Below are 16,409 nucleotides of genomic sequence, written 5' to 3'. Positions count from 1 at the left end.
TACTCCTTACTGTGGGTTATTCGATAACAAACCATGATAGAAAAATATTATTTCCTAATTCTAACACGGCACGCGACTTGTTTTCTTTAGACAAAGAAGGAAATCAAGTGTGTGTTATTCTGCAATAATTTATGGGCGGAGCTTAATATTTCAAGAATAGTTCCGAATAAATAAAGAAAAAATTGCAGTAAAATGCACGTGCTAAAACCCGCTCTAATAGAAATGTAATACATGTAGCATGTATATAAATGTTATGAATCAACAAATCGTATAGTTGGTGATAAGTGGCATAACCACGCCTGCAAAGAATGTTATTTGTTGAGAAACGTAATTAAGGAAACATTTATAGCATGTCAGCTTGTCAGTAGCATCAATAAACGTGACATCATTAAGTTTCTACGATTGTTGTTCTCAATGAAAGTGACGTCATTTGCATAATATTTATGAATGAAAACGACGTCATATGTTTGTACAATTCAATGACGTCACCAAATAGTGAACTTTGTACTAAGAAGGGCGGAGTATTGAAAAATATAGTTCACGTCCAAAAGCTTGAACCAAATCAATCAGAATCGTGTTAGAATCGAAATAATATTTTTCTATGATGGTTTTGTTGTTGAATAACCCATAGGAAGGAGTATTGATATGTGTAATCAAATAACTCGTGCTTCGCACTCGTGATTTAATTCATACGCATCTATACTCCTTAATGTGGGTTATTCGACAACAAACCATGATAGAAAAATATTATTTCTACAGTTCACAATCACACTAACATAGTATTCTCTATGTCCTTACTTATCACATCAGAGCTAAATGTGAGGTTCGCTGGGCATTTTAAACGTATTAAGCATTCGGGTTTAACCATCGCAATAAGGCGACCTCAGCTTTAATCATGTTTCTATTGTGGTGGTTTTTTATTGACAGTCTTTTTGTAGGCTATTTGCCATTTGCCATAAAATAAATACTATCAGATGGCGAGAAGAATGTCTCTCGTGATCATGTTCTTGATTTTAATCGTTCGTATAGTTATTTCATTGTAAGAATTTTACTATCAAATTACATTAGCGCATAAAATATACTGCTTGTATTCGTCCATAAATAATTCAAGAAAAAAAGTGTGGCTATTTGTTACTTACACACGTTTAATTTATTGTCATGCTCCTAGTGATAACTAAAATACGAACACTGCATGCCTAGTTTTGGATTCATTGATCGATTATTACGTCCTTAAATCACAAAGACGGAATTTCGAACTAAATTATTGATAAAAATGAAAACGAGGACCGAGAATCGATGCTTATACAGGGCAAAATAATAATTTTGCAGGTGTATTCAATACCAATTTGTATAAAGCGGACTTTTGCGCATGTTCATGTAAATTATGAGCACGTGATTGAAAATAAACTAGAACCACACAAATCTGCTTGGGTAGACCAACTGGAACTGAAATGAAGTCAAAATATTACAAACTTTAATTGCAGAGAAACAAGCGTAAAAATCGTTTTTATTTTACTAGAATACAATATTTAAAACCCTATTTTTTCATACAACGTAAGCAGGATTTGTTTAGTACAAACTTGGTTATAATTATTGGAAAAGAAAACCAATCGAAACGTATTAAAATAATCTTTAGACTACACATTTCCTTCTGATGACATCAATTTCATATCATATGATGTAAACAAAGGTGATGCACCCTATGATCACGTCAGAATATTAAGAGGTTTGAATAATCCCACTTTCAAGACACGAATTCCTACTATCGTTTTGGTTTTGAATTATTATTACAGTATATGTTTTTTCTTAAATTGCTATTTGATTTCAATTGTGATGCTTCGAAGATTACTTTTTATTAACTTTTCAATGTTTAATACATAATTAATGGTCACATGTTGTGTCTGAAATTACTAGAAACCAGTATAAATTCCCCGTGTTTTTATATTGACCGTTACATGGAGGTGATACTAGTCTTATTCATTGTTGTGTGTTTGTTATATGCTTATTTGTTTTCTAGTGAATTTGTTTTGTAGCTCACTGTTTGGTAATTTGTTTCTCTCCATATTATGTGCAGCAGAGGATTCAAAGTTGTGTGTTTGTAAAAGTTTGTTACATTAACTACAATCATATACAGTAACGCATGTTTAAAGGGGCCTTTTCACGTTTTGGTAAATTGACTAAATTGAAAAAAGTTGTTTCATATTCACAAATTTTTGTTATAGTTATGAGATTTGTTAGGAAACCGTAATACTGAACATTTACCATGCTCTAAAATAGCCTTTACATGCATCTTTTGACGATTTAAAAACCTGAAAATTATAAAGCGTTGCAACGCGAAACGATTAAATAATTTGGAGAGTTCTGTTGGTGTCGTTATATTTTGTGAAACTACGAGGATCGCTTATATCAAGTATACAATACATATGTCTCTGCATACGGAAGGATGGCCGAGACGTCTAATGTGCAGAGTTTTTATTCCAGGACTCCAGAGGTTAGTGGTTCGAGTCCTGCTGGGGGTTACTTATTTTTTCTTTTTTAAATGTTATTTTTGATTTTTTTACTGGAGCTTTTTAGATCTTATGTTTACATAAATCAATATAAAGCATTTAATGACAAACTTCAAAACATGTCAAAATCTGTGAAAAGGCCCCTTTAAACAATTATAACACACTTTATAACAAATCTAAACATTGACACAAATAATAAAAATAAATCCGATGAAAATAAATGCAAAATGAGTGCCAATACAAATATACATAGAGCTAGTTTTAGAATGTTGTTGTTATACAGCGGAGTAAACATAATAATAAAACTTAACAAGTCCAAATATAAAAATTAAATCGAATAATGGAAAAATATTGATATAGTGTTTCTGACGACAAAGTCATCAACATGCATCTTAGATACATAAACAAAAATATTTGCAGTCAAAACATGATCTTAACGATACTTTCTTCAAGATGGTGATCATGGCTTACATTTAAGTACAATGTTAGACGTTTTGGATATCCCAATTACATTTGAAGAAATAATGAAATGAATAGCATATCTTAAAATTCCGAAAAAGGCTGGACCAGGCAAAATTCAAAGTGCATACTGATCTATGAACAAACTGAGCTTTCATCTTTTTTTTTACCGCAGTTACTCTAATTTTTCGACACTGAGTTTTCGGACACCCTCTTTTTAAGCCAAAATCATTAATTTGTGTGATGAATTCGTACCCAACATTTTTCGTTTTCGACCTTTTAATGAGGAGAAATAATAAAACCCCTCTGACCATAATTCCAGATTTATAGCAATCAAAACATTGAAAAAAGACCAAGATCAATAACTCACTTTCTTTGCACGTGCTTCCCGTGTATTCCACGTCGCATCCGCTCGGACACTGTCCAGTGGTGGGATTGCACGAGGCGGCATTCTTGCAGTTTCCGCATGTCTCCGTGCAATATTTCCCGTACGTCCCCGGAACACAGTCTGTCCAATATTGTCATTTTTGTTATATATTTGTTACCATGGCAACCAGAGTTTATGATGTAGGAACAACATGAAATGACGTGCATAATCTCCATTATGCCGTCTATTCATGTTTCAAGTTTCATGAAAAAAATATGAAGAACTTTCAAAGTTATCGCAGGATCCAGAAAAGTGTGACGGACCGACAGACAGGCTGAAAGACTGACAGACAGACTGACAGACAGACTGACTGATAGACGGAGTGCAAACCATAAGTTCCATCCGGTTTCACCGGTAGGGGACAATAATTATTCGCCCTCAAAATCGTGAAAAAAGTTGAAAACGCATTTTGCCTTCAACCAGATTCGAATCCGGGACCTTTGAGGGCCAAATATTCCGCGCTTCCACTGGGCCATGCGGACGTTATCATTGTAAATCAATTTGTTGTATACATTTTTTTCAAATAAACGACGAAATGTATAACACATGTTTTATTATTTCATCGATTTCGATTGGTGATAAAAATAAAATATTAAACATTTCTCTTTTTCGTAAGAAGTATTTATTTGTATAATATAACGCTTCAATGTTTTAAAAATAAAATCTGAATTTTTAAAATTGTCATTTTCCAATCTTTGAAGAAGTCCTTTAAATCAACCGTAGCCTCAAGCAAATTCAATTTGCAGTGTATATATTTATATGCATAATATGTGTCATGTTCTGAGACTTTTGATGCTAATTCGGCAAGCGTCATAATGAGAAAACTCATTCAAAATGACGTCGCTTAACTTGCGCTGAATTTTGATACATTGCCAAAGGTTTTCTGTGATTTTACCATTTATCTTATTTAAGTAATATAAATATCGGCATAGACTGGTACTTGAAAGAATTTTTTAGCAAACAAATAGTTGATTTTGACCTTTTAATGTCAATGAGCTGAGTTATTACTTCCCTTTTACCAAAGTCGGCCACTGAATATTTCAATGAGCTGACTTGTTACACCCCGTTTTAACGAATTTGGCAACGGCTATTTTATAGCCACACACTATTTTTCAACTCGTGTTGATACCGATTTTAGCTCGATGCTAATAATAATGTTTGGATTCGTCTTTGAAAAGGTAAGTGTTATTCTTTTAACCAAATTCACTTTTTTTTGTCCAAAATATTTACAAAATACAAAATACAAAATACAATATATTTACAACTGAAAACGAAAGTAAAAATGGCGACCGTGACATTTTCCATTTCCTTATATTTTGTTTACATTAAGTTAATAAATGAAGTTCTTATTTGTTTTATTATAATTGATTGCGAAATTCCATCACTTAATTATTCATATTTACCACCTAAATTTGTTTAAAAAAAATAGCATCAGACATGCCAGCTGGAAGATAAAAAGCCAGACAGGGTCAATGTGCAGAAGATGTCAAGTAATACTTGACCTTTTTGGGAAGAAGTTTCATAACCTATTGTATACCAATCCAACAGGAAACACTAAGCCTCTCTGCTCAATGCCTGTTCTATAAGAGGAAGAATAAGAATGTTGTGCAAAAGGAACTATTCCTGTCTATCCCACTTGCAGATGTAGCAATGCCAACAATATGTGACTAATAACTCATAGTACACCTAGTTGCTGTAATATTTTCAAATCATGAGCAGTCTATCATTATGTGCTGCAACAATTGTAGATTTAAGAGTTATAAACTTCCTCAAGACTTCACTCATATTTATGGAATATGTTTGAATGTATAATACATTTTACCAATACTCATTTTATTATGCAGTTTTTTTTTATAGATTAATTAATTCTAATATTATATGTCAACTTAAACAACTGTATGTATTTTTAATTTTTACAATAGCAACCTTGGCGACCACAAAGTTGTGATCATTGCCATGCAACTAACACTTAAAAATAAATGATTCCTGAATGTATTGTCATTTAATAGGTTTTAAGATAGCCATGTGTAAATTCATTGTACGATTAAATGAATATTAAACAAATTTGAGAAAATTATGTTTGTCTATGTATGTACTTAATTAAATCGGATCTGTTTTAATTCTTTAAAGATGTATATAATACTTGAATTACAATTAAATCTGAATTGCTAAGAGATTAAAAAATGCAATTTGTTATAACATTGCTTTTTTGTTTTTTTACAAGGTTTAATAAACATAATATTTAAGGTTCACGTCTTTTAAATACATAATTTTCACCTCTTTCAAAAAATTATGTTGTGTATAGATCTTGGTTTCCATGGATACAGTACAATTAAAACATTGAGATTCTTTGTAAACAATCACTGATGATTTTTGGAAAATATAATGGTGCAGTTTGTAGGACATATTTTGAAGTGTCATTTAATTTGTTAAAATTTGCTAGTTGTAGGTAATCTTATCCGATCCAAATGACAGAGCTCAAGATAAGGGTCGTATTTTCGTAATTACGAATTATTTTCAAGTCCGTTACGTATTAATTTTAAAATCTTGTCGTACCATTAAGAATTACAAAATCAAGTTACGAATATTATTTTTACATCGGTTCGTATCGATTTTTATTGAGTTCTTTTCGCGTATTAAAGATCTTTTCGGTGCTTATATAAAATGGTTATCGGGTTTGTTTAACAAAGCGCATTTTTTTCCAATAAAAGCGGCGTGTACAGTTTATCTGTTAAAAAACAATGGCGGCGCCCAGAGAGCGTCCTAAAAAAACTGCAAAGCGTGCAAAAACACGCTTTTAACATATTGCACGCAAAGTGAGCCGAAGCTGAATGTTAAGAAAGACATTATAGAAAAGATCTTATACGATGTTGTATATAATGTTAAGAAAGACATTATAGAAAAGATCTTATACGATGTTGTATGTTCAGTTGCCGAAACAGTCGGAAAAGCTAAAAAAAACGCGACACGACGGGTCCAAACATAAACAAAAAAAACATTGAACGAGTGGAAGGTACAATTCCCCTGGCCAATCGTTGAAAAGATTGAAGGGGAGACCAGTTTTAATTGTGAAATATGTAAAAATTCATCGAAAGCATGCAATCTAAGCACAGTTTGGGCATATGAAGGTATTTGAAAAATAAAATTATATAATACTGAATAGACACTGTTGAACTCGTTTAAATTAAGTTGCAAGTATGTTTATTTTGATTTTATGCATGAAAATAACCATTATTATTTATTTTTAGGTTATTTAGAAAAGTTAAGAATTATTTTCCAAAACTTAGTAGTAACGTTAAGAATAAAATTTCAGAGTTAAGAATTATTTTTGAAAATCTGGTAGCAACGTTAAGAATTTCACAAAACCTTATCTGGAGCTCTGCAAATGTACTGCAAACGAATTTATCGCAAATAACCACAAGAGTCTATATCTATTGAGATAGACACTATGACTTTGTATCTGCATTAGGTATGGAAGATTTTTTTTTCAATATCATTTATTAAACAAACAAAAGTTAAAAAGTGCATTTCATACACTAAATTTCAATAGTTTGAATTATTTAAGGTGTCTCCCTGGTAACCAATACACATTTTAAAATGTTTATAATGTTTTCTAATTCTTGAGAAGTATTAAGTATATCATATTATAACACCATATGTTACTGATTTATTCATGCACTTGTAGACGTATAAAAAATGTATTAACATAATTTATTTACATGAAAATAAATCAAGAAATGTTTAATTTTTGTGTTTTAATAGGCATTTCTAAATCAGCCCTTTTAACCTTAAACTGATTTTTTGTGCAAAAATCTTAATTTTACCGTGTGCACATACATGGAGCTTTCTGAAAATGTAAATAAGTCAATTTAGTCCATGTACCCCGTTTTGACCCAAAATCTCAGAACAGTCCACATATTAAGTGTTTGAAAGTGTATGTCTCTTGAAAAACCGGGCTTACTGAACGTTCAAAAAGTATTCTCCCAGATTAGCCTGTGCAGCAGTTTTAGGGACACATGTTTTGCCTGAAATGTATTTTCGTTTAGAAGATTTCATGAAAGTGTCACCCCTGATAGCCTGTGTGGACTTCATAGGCTATTTTGGGGCTTTACTTTAAGCACAATTTGGGGGCTTTTCTTTACTTTGCCCGAAGCACACCTCATTCTTTATCAAAGGATCAGAAGTTCAAAATGTTCAAGACTCTACGCAGAGATTTTTTTCTTAAATCACTCCTTACTTTCGTAGACGCCTACGGAACACAGTCGCAACGAAATCGTCGCATTGCCCGTGTAGCCCGTGATGATCACGTGGCGACCGATCAGATGCTGCAAACACGTGAACGCATAGGGCACCGGAAGTCGTTCCGATGGGTTGCTGTATGCGAAACACATCTTCCGGTCGGCTGAGCCATCGGCCTCCACTTCAACGGTGAATGTTTTGAGAACGTCTAACAAAGAAACATATGTAAAGCAGTGAAATAAAAGTTCAACTTAAACACTTATGTAAACAAAATAATAATTCATGTATTACCATTTTCATCAAACGTATTTATCTTTTCACGTTGAAAAGGCTTACTAAGTAAACAACAGGTTTTATGTAAAAAGGTGGATAATATTGACGAGTTACATGTTAGTTTTACTAACTCATAGGCAGTAATGTCAGAGATTAAAAGCCCTAACGGTTAAAAGTAAACTATGTATAAAGTATGCTTAGACGTACAATTGAGTGAACATCGATTTGCGGTGTGGTTGCTACAAACTAAGTTGATCTTGACCATTATGCTTCGCCTTAATTCAATAGATTAAATGTTCATGATAGATGACATAAGCGACGAAGTTTATAAGGTTTCAACAACTGTTTTAAATCAACAACATTGCCACACATATTTCAGAGACTTGAAATTATACAGTTTTATTCTGTTTGAATTCACATTTTATTTTAGCCTTTCCTAGGTACCACATAAAAAATAATTAAAAAAAACATAATCCGCGATATAATGAAAAAGCATGTTAATATAAAGAAGTTAAACTCCAGCTGCTGGAGCAGTATTGAATTTTCATTAAAACAATTAATTGGTCCTTTATTTAAGGCAAGTGACCGATTGCCCAAACAGTACAAAACAGCACAATACAGCACAGTACAAACCAACATAAACACAAAATATGAATAAAGCTGGGGTCACCGCCTTGGAACGGTCAATGCAAAGCATTGGGGGTTTAAACCTGGTTATAGAGCGCTCAACCTCACACTTGGCCCAGCAATATTCATAATACATTTAAGTGTAAATAAAATTTAACGTCATAGCATTGTAACTCAAATTAAACAATAATAAAAGGGAATTAAAACGCATTCAATTTAATTACTATTTAATTAATCAATTGCATTGAAGATACAAGAGTAACAGAGTTACAACTTTTTGACGAAAGATCAAATAAAACTTTTAACAATTGTCAACTACATTACTTCTTTATAGAAAAAGATTTGAGAATGTAGCATCATGGAGTTAATATCTCAGATAATCATCGCGCAAATACAGGAAGAAGCAGCAATAATGGATGTAAAAATTCCATATTACATAGCTTGGTTGTTTATGTGACTGCTAAAAAAATAAAAATAATTAAATCAAACAAGAAACGCCTATCAGAGAGAAAATATAAATAAAATGGAACGTTATAAACCCAATGACCTATGCATGTAGATTACAACTGGGAAAGTCGGTCGTATGACGTCACAAAAATCCATAATGACATAATGACGTGAACAAATTCCAGGGACAGTACTAAATAAAAATATTAATGGAGCTGTGCTACTAATAAAACAAGTTAAGGTGATTTAATATTAAGAAGCAAATGAATAAAAATGGTAATTTCATTAAAGCGAAATTATTGGAATCAAACAGTATATAGGTGTTTTGACAACTTAAGACAGAAATGATTTGATGTACGATTTGAGTCCAAATGTAGTTTTCATGCAGATTTGTTCATACGACACAATGACACAATTTTATTAAACAGTGAAAAATGCCTATAATGTAGTTTTCATGCAGATTTGTTCATACGACACAATGACACAATTTTGTCAAAAGTTTGTTTCTTTTGTTTGAGCGAAATGCTTGCGTGGACTCAATAGAAACTCTTTCTGGTTGACCATTAATAAAAACGCAAACCGTTCAAATGTATCATGTTACTATGTTTGTTTTTGTAAAAGGCGATCAAGTTGCACACGTGTACATTTACATTAACGCTGTACACGGCATTCACAAATGATGGTAAATTAGTTAGATAGTAATTTATATCCACTAAACTGTGGTCAATTCAACGTAGATTTGATGCGGTCCTTAATTATGTTTTCGCACGTAAGCGCTGCTTTTGTTGACGATTTGTTTTTTTTCGTCTGTTTGACCGGTCTCACGGTCCGTCTTATATCGTCCCAGCATTCCCCGTGCATCGAATGGATTCGAAATAACTCAACACACATGTCAATCGTTGAGGTGAACTCCTTTTTATGCAGTCAAAAAATGATATGATGTCAAAGAAATAGCATTGACGTTTTGGATATTCTCCTAGCTAACAATGTCCCCTAAAGACAACAAAAAATGTAATTACTAGAAAACAGACACGAGATCGTCTCAATAAGCCTTAAACTTTAGATAAAATAAAGCGAAAATGAGTAGATGTAAACTAAACTAAAGAAGCCAGTTAAATCACTAGTTAAATGACCAACCTCTGGTACTATTCTCCACATACACATACAGTCCGCGGACTATGACGTCACGACCTATATCCACGCGCCACCAGGGGTTCGTGACGTTTTGCGGATTCGTGCACGTGTCATTGTCGTTGTCGACTGCAAGGGACGCAGATAAGCTTTCCATTTCCTCTTTCTGTCGCGCGGGCTTGTTGAAAGCAAGATCTGCAAACAACATTAATCGATGTAATATACTTTAGATCGATCACATTTTCCCGTAAATAACATGTATATAATGTATTTCTTGTTAATTCTATTTTGCGTTGATATCTAAGAGCGCAAGATCGCTGAGGGCAATCATAAACTTTGGCACATGACAACGTATTTTTATGTAGAAGAAACAGTTTTTCGTATATATTGAAAATTGCAAAGAGGCCAATTGTTTGGGAGTACGACTCGTACTGCGCTTCAATATTATCACAAACTTATTGATGTAGGAACAACATTTAAAGTTGCATTTATTGATGATCATTTAATATCATTTAGCTGCAGATTATCAACACGAATCTTTTACACTAAATTTGATGACAATAAGTTTCGTTAGCATTGTTCTCAACAGACTTGCAAAATTCTCCGTTTATTTCTCATATATTCAATACAGCGAAGAGCGTGCCTAAGGTCTGAATAAAACGAGCCGCGTCATGAGAAAATGTGTTTTATGCGGCCTGGTCTTTGGCTATAAAGTCACGTAAGGTTTCGTGGTCTGATTGCAGACAACGTAGCCATGGCCACAAACAAGTCAAACCGGCCACACAGCGATTTTGGCCAACGGAAACGGCCTTGAATTGTTTTTCAATTTTCCTTAATGATGTCATGATGGTATAATTTATACAAATTGTACTGCAACAGTGGTCAAATACTATGCTGTGTTATTTCATAGCGACAGTAAATACATGTGTAACTTTTCCTCAGACGTTATTTTATGAAACAGAATGATTTCACTATATCGACGATTTGGCAGAATCTGAGATCAGTATTCAGGAAACATGCCCGTGTCGGTCTGATGATGGTTGTTACATTGCAGTACATAACGCGTAACCGATGATGAGACGATATTGAACCGATTTTTAAGTTATGTGTTGGTTTTGAACAATCATCTAGGGAACAAACGATTTCAATAAAGCCCCGTCTTTTCAGATTTTATAAGTTATTCAAATTAACAAATTTCGATCGTATATACGAATTTTAGTCGGACATCGATCCGATGACTTAAAATAGACATACTGAGGCTGAATGGGTCAAGGTCCCCCGTGTACTACTTCCCCGTACCCCGGGTACTTTGAAACGATACTTTTCAAATTATACTTTTGGGTGCCCCGGTATACTTACAGGTACCTCATCTTTCCTAATAAAAAAGAATTCGTACCCAAATCTTTACGTACCTAATTGTATTTCATACCCAATTTTTGTTTTTAACTAAAATTTTCGTACCTAACTTTTTTGCGTACCCACATTTTTTTCATACCCACAATTTTCGTAACCAATTTTTTTCGTATCAAAATTATTTTTGGCATAATTTTTTCGTACCCTAAATTTTCGTACCCACATTTTTCTCGTAACCAAAATTTTCGTAGCTACATTTTTGTCGTACCCAAAATTTTCGTACCTATATTTTTCTAACCCACAATTGTCTTACCCACATGTTTATTGCCTGTTTTCATAGATTTGATAAGTGTGAAAACGCGTTTTCTCGCTGATGCAGACCAACGGTATATCCGGCGACCTTTAACATTGGCACACGACTATTGACTGTGGGGTCTACAAAACGGACATGTCTTCTATGGTAAACAGTCCTTCTCTGATCTTATAGTAACAGTTCCGCTCTGTATTCGTACCGAATGCCAATATTTCGGACAGCGTTTTGTCAGTGCGACGTCACTGACGTCACCATAAAGAAGAGAATTCACCGAAAGCAGTAGCTCAAGTGCCTCTAGTAAGTAGTCTGCAAAATTTCATTGAGATGCTTCATCGTGATGTTTTTTCAATTATGAAACAATTGCGTATACAATCTGTAATTAAGTGTTTATATTTTAATATATTGTCTTTCTCCGAAAACGCGTCTTCTCGATCTTAGATGCCAACGTTTCATCCGGCGACCTGCAACATTGACCATATTAAAGGTCGTGGTAACCGACAAAATGACGCTGGACTCGGGGTGGGGGGGGGTACCAGTCCTACCTACCAAAAAAAGTGCAACTTGTTACTTTTACCATATTCATCCGCAAAAAAAGGAACTGGGTAATCATTATACAAAAAAGTAATATAAGTAGAAACGTACTGCAATAATCTTATTTAGTAAGACAATGCATGTTCCGTATTCGATTTGAATAGGCAACTGTGTCACCATTAAATAAAACTAGGAAGAAATGTACTTCAATTAATATTTGGTATATACCCAACCTACTTTTACTGTGATTTTCATTGATTTATTGGTATCTTTGGTTCATTTTAATATTTTGTTTAGTATGAAAATACTAGTACCTTATTCGATTTGAATAAGGAATAAGGAACCAGTTCCTTATCCCTGTTTTAATCGGAAAAAGGAACTAGGTAATCATTAAATGAAACTTAGTAGAGATGTACTGCGATAAATGTTTTTGATAACCAACCTTCATTTTTAATGATTGTAGTTGATTGTTTGGTCCCTTTGGTTCATTTTAGTACCTTATTAAGTATGAAAATGCCAGTTCCTTATTCGATTTGAATAAGGAATAAGGATCCAGTTCCACATTTCTTATTCACACTGAATAAGGAACTGTTTTATTATTAAGTAAAACAAGGTAGAAATATATTGCAATCAAAATTTTTAACTTCGAGCCTACATATACCATGATTTTTATTGAATGAAACTTAGAAGCGATGTTCTGCTTTTGACACCAAACCTACATTCTCAATGATTTTCAATGTTTTATTGGTCTCTTTGGTTCATTTTAATATTTTGTTTAGTATGAAAATGTCAGTTCCTTATTCGATTTGAATACGGAATAAGGAACCAGTTCCTTATTCCCTTTTCAATCCGAATAAGGAACAAGGTTATTAAAAATGAAACTTTGTAGAGATATACTGCAATTAATGTTTGTGATACCCAACCAACATTTACAATGATCTTAATTGGTATCTTTGGTTCAGTTTAATATTTTGTTTGGTATGGACATGCAAGTTCCCTTTTCAATTTGAATAAGGAATAAGGAAATATGTTATCATTACATTAAGCAAAGTAGAAATGTACTGCAATTAATATTTAAATACCCGACCTACATAACAATAATTTTCGTTGAGTTATTTGTCTCGTTGGTTCATTTTGATTTATAATTTATAAAAATAATATTCCTTTATATTCAGTTCCTTATTCGATTTGAATAAGAAATAAGGAACCAGTTCCCCATTCCTTACTCAAACTGAATAAGGAACTGGGTTATCATTACTTCAAACAAAGTAGAAATGTATTGCAATTCGTATTTTGAAAACATAACCTATATGTGTATCCCTCTAAAAATTTGCTTTAAATTTTATCTCATATTTTAACTCGCAGTAAATAAAGACTTACGGACAGCGACAATAATTTTTGTTAATTTTAAAAAGTGCCATTATTACTTTATTAAATGGTAGAATTTTGGCATTTTCACAATGAAATACGTCCGATATTTTGTTTACTTGCTAAGATACTTTTCTACATGTATTTCTTTATATTTAATTTTAAGACAGTTAATGTATAAAATATGTTCATTTTTCTATAAATACAATCGCATGTTTACAATAACAGAGTTGACACATGTAATTCTTAGCCATTGTTTCACTTTTGCATAAGCACAATTATGATTAATTATATTGGAATCTTTATTTTCCAAATGTGCATATAAATATATCTTATCCAGTTTTGAAACTTTAAATGTAAACGGACCAATACAAGCGACAGCCTAGTCTTCAGAACTATAAAGAATGAAACCATGTTTAGATATAGGACTAAATTATCATTATAGGACTTGTTAACTGCATAACTTTACTGTGAAACTGGTAACGACAAGCATTTTGAAATTTTTAGATTTTCGCGCCACTCACAAAATCATGTGGCTATCAAAATACAACATATTTGTAAGCCCTCACAAGTAGGTATATAATATACAAATCGCCCAATTCTTTTGCGGATCATAAATGAGGATGTATCGAATTGATTGACATGCTACTTCATATAATGACATAGGGTTTAACAGAATAAGCGGAAGCGCCATAACTGTCAAGAATAAAAAGTTTTCGACCTTAAGTGTGTTTGTTTATGAGGAGCATAACTGCCTTAGTATGAAAGTAATAAATAACTGTTGCACATTCAAAGAAAAAATTGAGTAGACGTGACGAGTACAAGAACGACAACTCAGCTGAGTACGTTCTTATAATTACATATGGAGATATGCACATCGCTAATGTTTGAATAGTTCGTTTCTTGTGTTGGGCATAACTCTGCAATTATTAAAGGTATTCATTGCAACTTTCATTCAATAAACAAGATGACTTAAGGTTATATGCAACATTTAAATGAAATGTGACAACTCTTGCTTCATTATGTATATAGTTTTTGCATTTGTTTATTTTTCATATGCAAAATAAGCATTCAAAAGATTAAAATTAAACTTCGATTATTGATCGAGTATTGAGAGGATGTGCATGGTAAAAGAAACCTAACCGATTCTATAGTAATGGGTATTGCTCTTTGCTTATTTTGTGTACAGAGGATAATTCCATTACAGACATTTTCTTGCGCATAGCAAAGCTGAAAAAGTTTCAAATTGAATTATCTTGAACTTGATATATTGCTAAACAATTTAAGAGGGTATGCATAACCATTTTACAATATTTTAAAAGTTATTGTCCTTTTTTATATTGTGTACTTTATATTTCCATAATTACTGAAAATATTACGATAATACTTCATAAGTATGCAGAGAATATGTTTACTTGAATAATCTAAGGTTATTATTGCATACATTGTTTTAAAACTTTAGGCAATAGACAAGTTTAAATATCATTTACACGTTTGCATGTGGAACAATTTGAAACACTGAAAACGAATTTTTACTCAAAACGATTGTGTCAAAAGTTGACATTTTATACCTTTTCTGCACGATTGCATATGGTGGTACAATACGATACTTTGCATGTATTTATTCCAACTTTGCAATAATCTTGACTCACACATTCCAGTAAATCGTTGGAATAAAGATACGATGAGCTCATACCGTGTTGAGGGCAGTTCAGTTCGTCAATCCCGCTATCACAGTCTCTGATTCCATCGCAAACCTGAGACTGTTTTAAAGTCTCTATAACGCTCAAAATCAACGAAAATTTCGTTAAGTATTTCGTAAAATAAAGTTAACACCTTAACAATCAGTGTTCCTTATAGCAATATCCACAATTTCAACGCTAGATTTGATATGATTACATAGATTTTTGTAGATACAAAATGCTCGTGTTTATTTTTTTGTGGCCACAATTAATTCCCGCGAATATATCTATTCATACGACACACGAACACCATTTTAGTATCCATGTGTCGTATGAATAGATATGCAAAACAATAATAAAAACGAGCATTTTGTATCTACAAACATTTCTTTTACCAGTCCACATCTGGCGTTGAAATTTCGGCAATTGCCATAAAGAACACTGATTTTTAATTGGTTAAGTTTATTTTACGAACAATTGTATGAAATGTTCTTTGATTTTGAGTAGTTATGGTACTTTAAGCAATATCCTTCCGGGCACTTAACAACACAGCCTGTCGAAGAAATGGAATGCCCAGTTTTACCAATACTGGATTAGACATGTTTAGTATTGTTGGATGTGGAAAATTTATGCAAAATTGCAATTCTGCACAAATACACTTGTCGAACAACAATTCAGTCAACCATGAATAAGGAAAACAACATCGATTACAATACAAAACAAAACTACCTAAACGATAAAGAAATACGAGGACTTTATGTCGCGATTTATTTCGTAGCACTGATATGTTTTGTACATGAACTTGGGGCCAACTAGATACACACTCGGATTCTAAGGTAATCCCACAACTGATCAAATCAATTTACATAGGGTGACTTAGTTTCTAATTACTAATCTGTCTAATTACTTACTCTTATGAAAGGTTTTCGGAATGTTTAACTTAAAAACCCGTAGGCCAAGTAAGAATCTGACAAGAACTGTCAGGTATTCGACAATTGCTGTACCTTAAACTCAGGTGAGCGTTTCAGGCCCATTATAATTATATAATTATA

General features: G+C 32.8%; 2 protein-coding genes across 7 annotated transcripts in view; both read right to left on the bottom strand.

Moving 5' to 3' along the window:
- The window catches only part of LOC127874273 (G-protein coupled receptor 157-like), a 169,207-nt gene that overhangs the window by 94,113 nt on the left and 58,685 nt on the right, over window positions 1-16,409 (bottom strand). The window lies entirely within an intron of this gene.
- The window catches only part of LOC127874269 (transmembrane protease serine 3-like), a 41,979-nt gene that overhangs the window by 6,362 nt on the left and 19,208 nt on the right, over window positions 1-16,409 (bottom strand). The window contains exons 7-9 of the mRNA XM_052418492.1: window positions 10,117-10,305; window positions 7,631-7,840; window positions 3,337-3,474 (exon numbers count right to left, since the gene is read on the bottom strand). Coding sequence (XP_052274452.1) covers window positions 3,337-3,474; window positions 7,631-7,840; window positions 10,117-10,305 — 537 coding nt within the window. The remainder of the gene's footprint in view (window positions 1-3,336; window positions 3,475-7,630; window positions 7,841-10,116; window positions 10,306-16,409) is intronic.

The sequence above is a fragment of the Dreissena polymorpha genome, chromosome 3, assembly GCF_020536995.1.
Source record: "Dreissena polymorpha isolate Duluth1 chromosome 3, UMN_Dpol_1.0, whole genome shotgun sequence".
Taxonomy (NCBI): domain Eukaryota; kingdom Metazoa; phylum Mollusca; class Bivalvia; order Myida; family Dreissenidae; genus Dreissena; species Dreissena polymorpha.
This window is presented reverse-complemented; position numbering and strand designations above follow the sequence as displayed.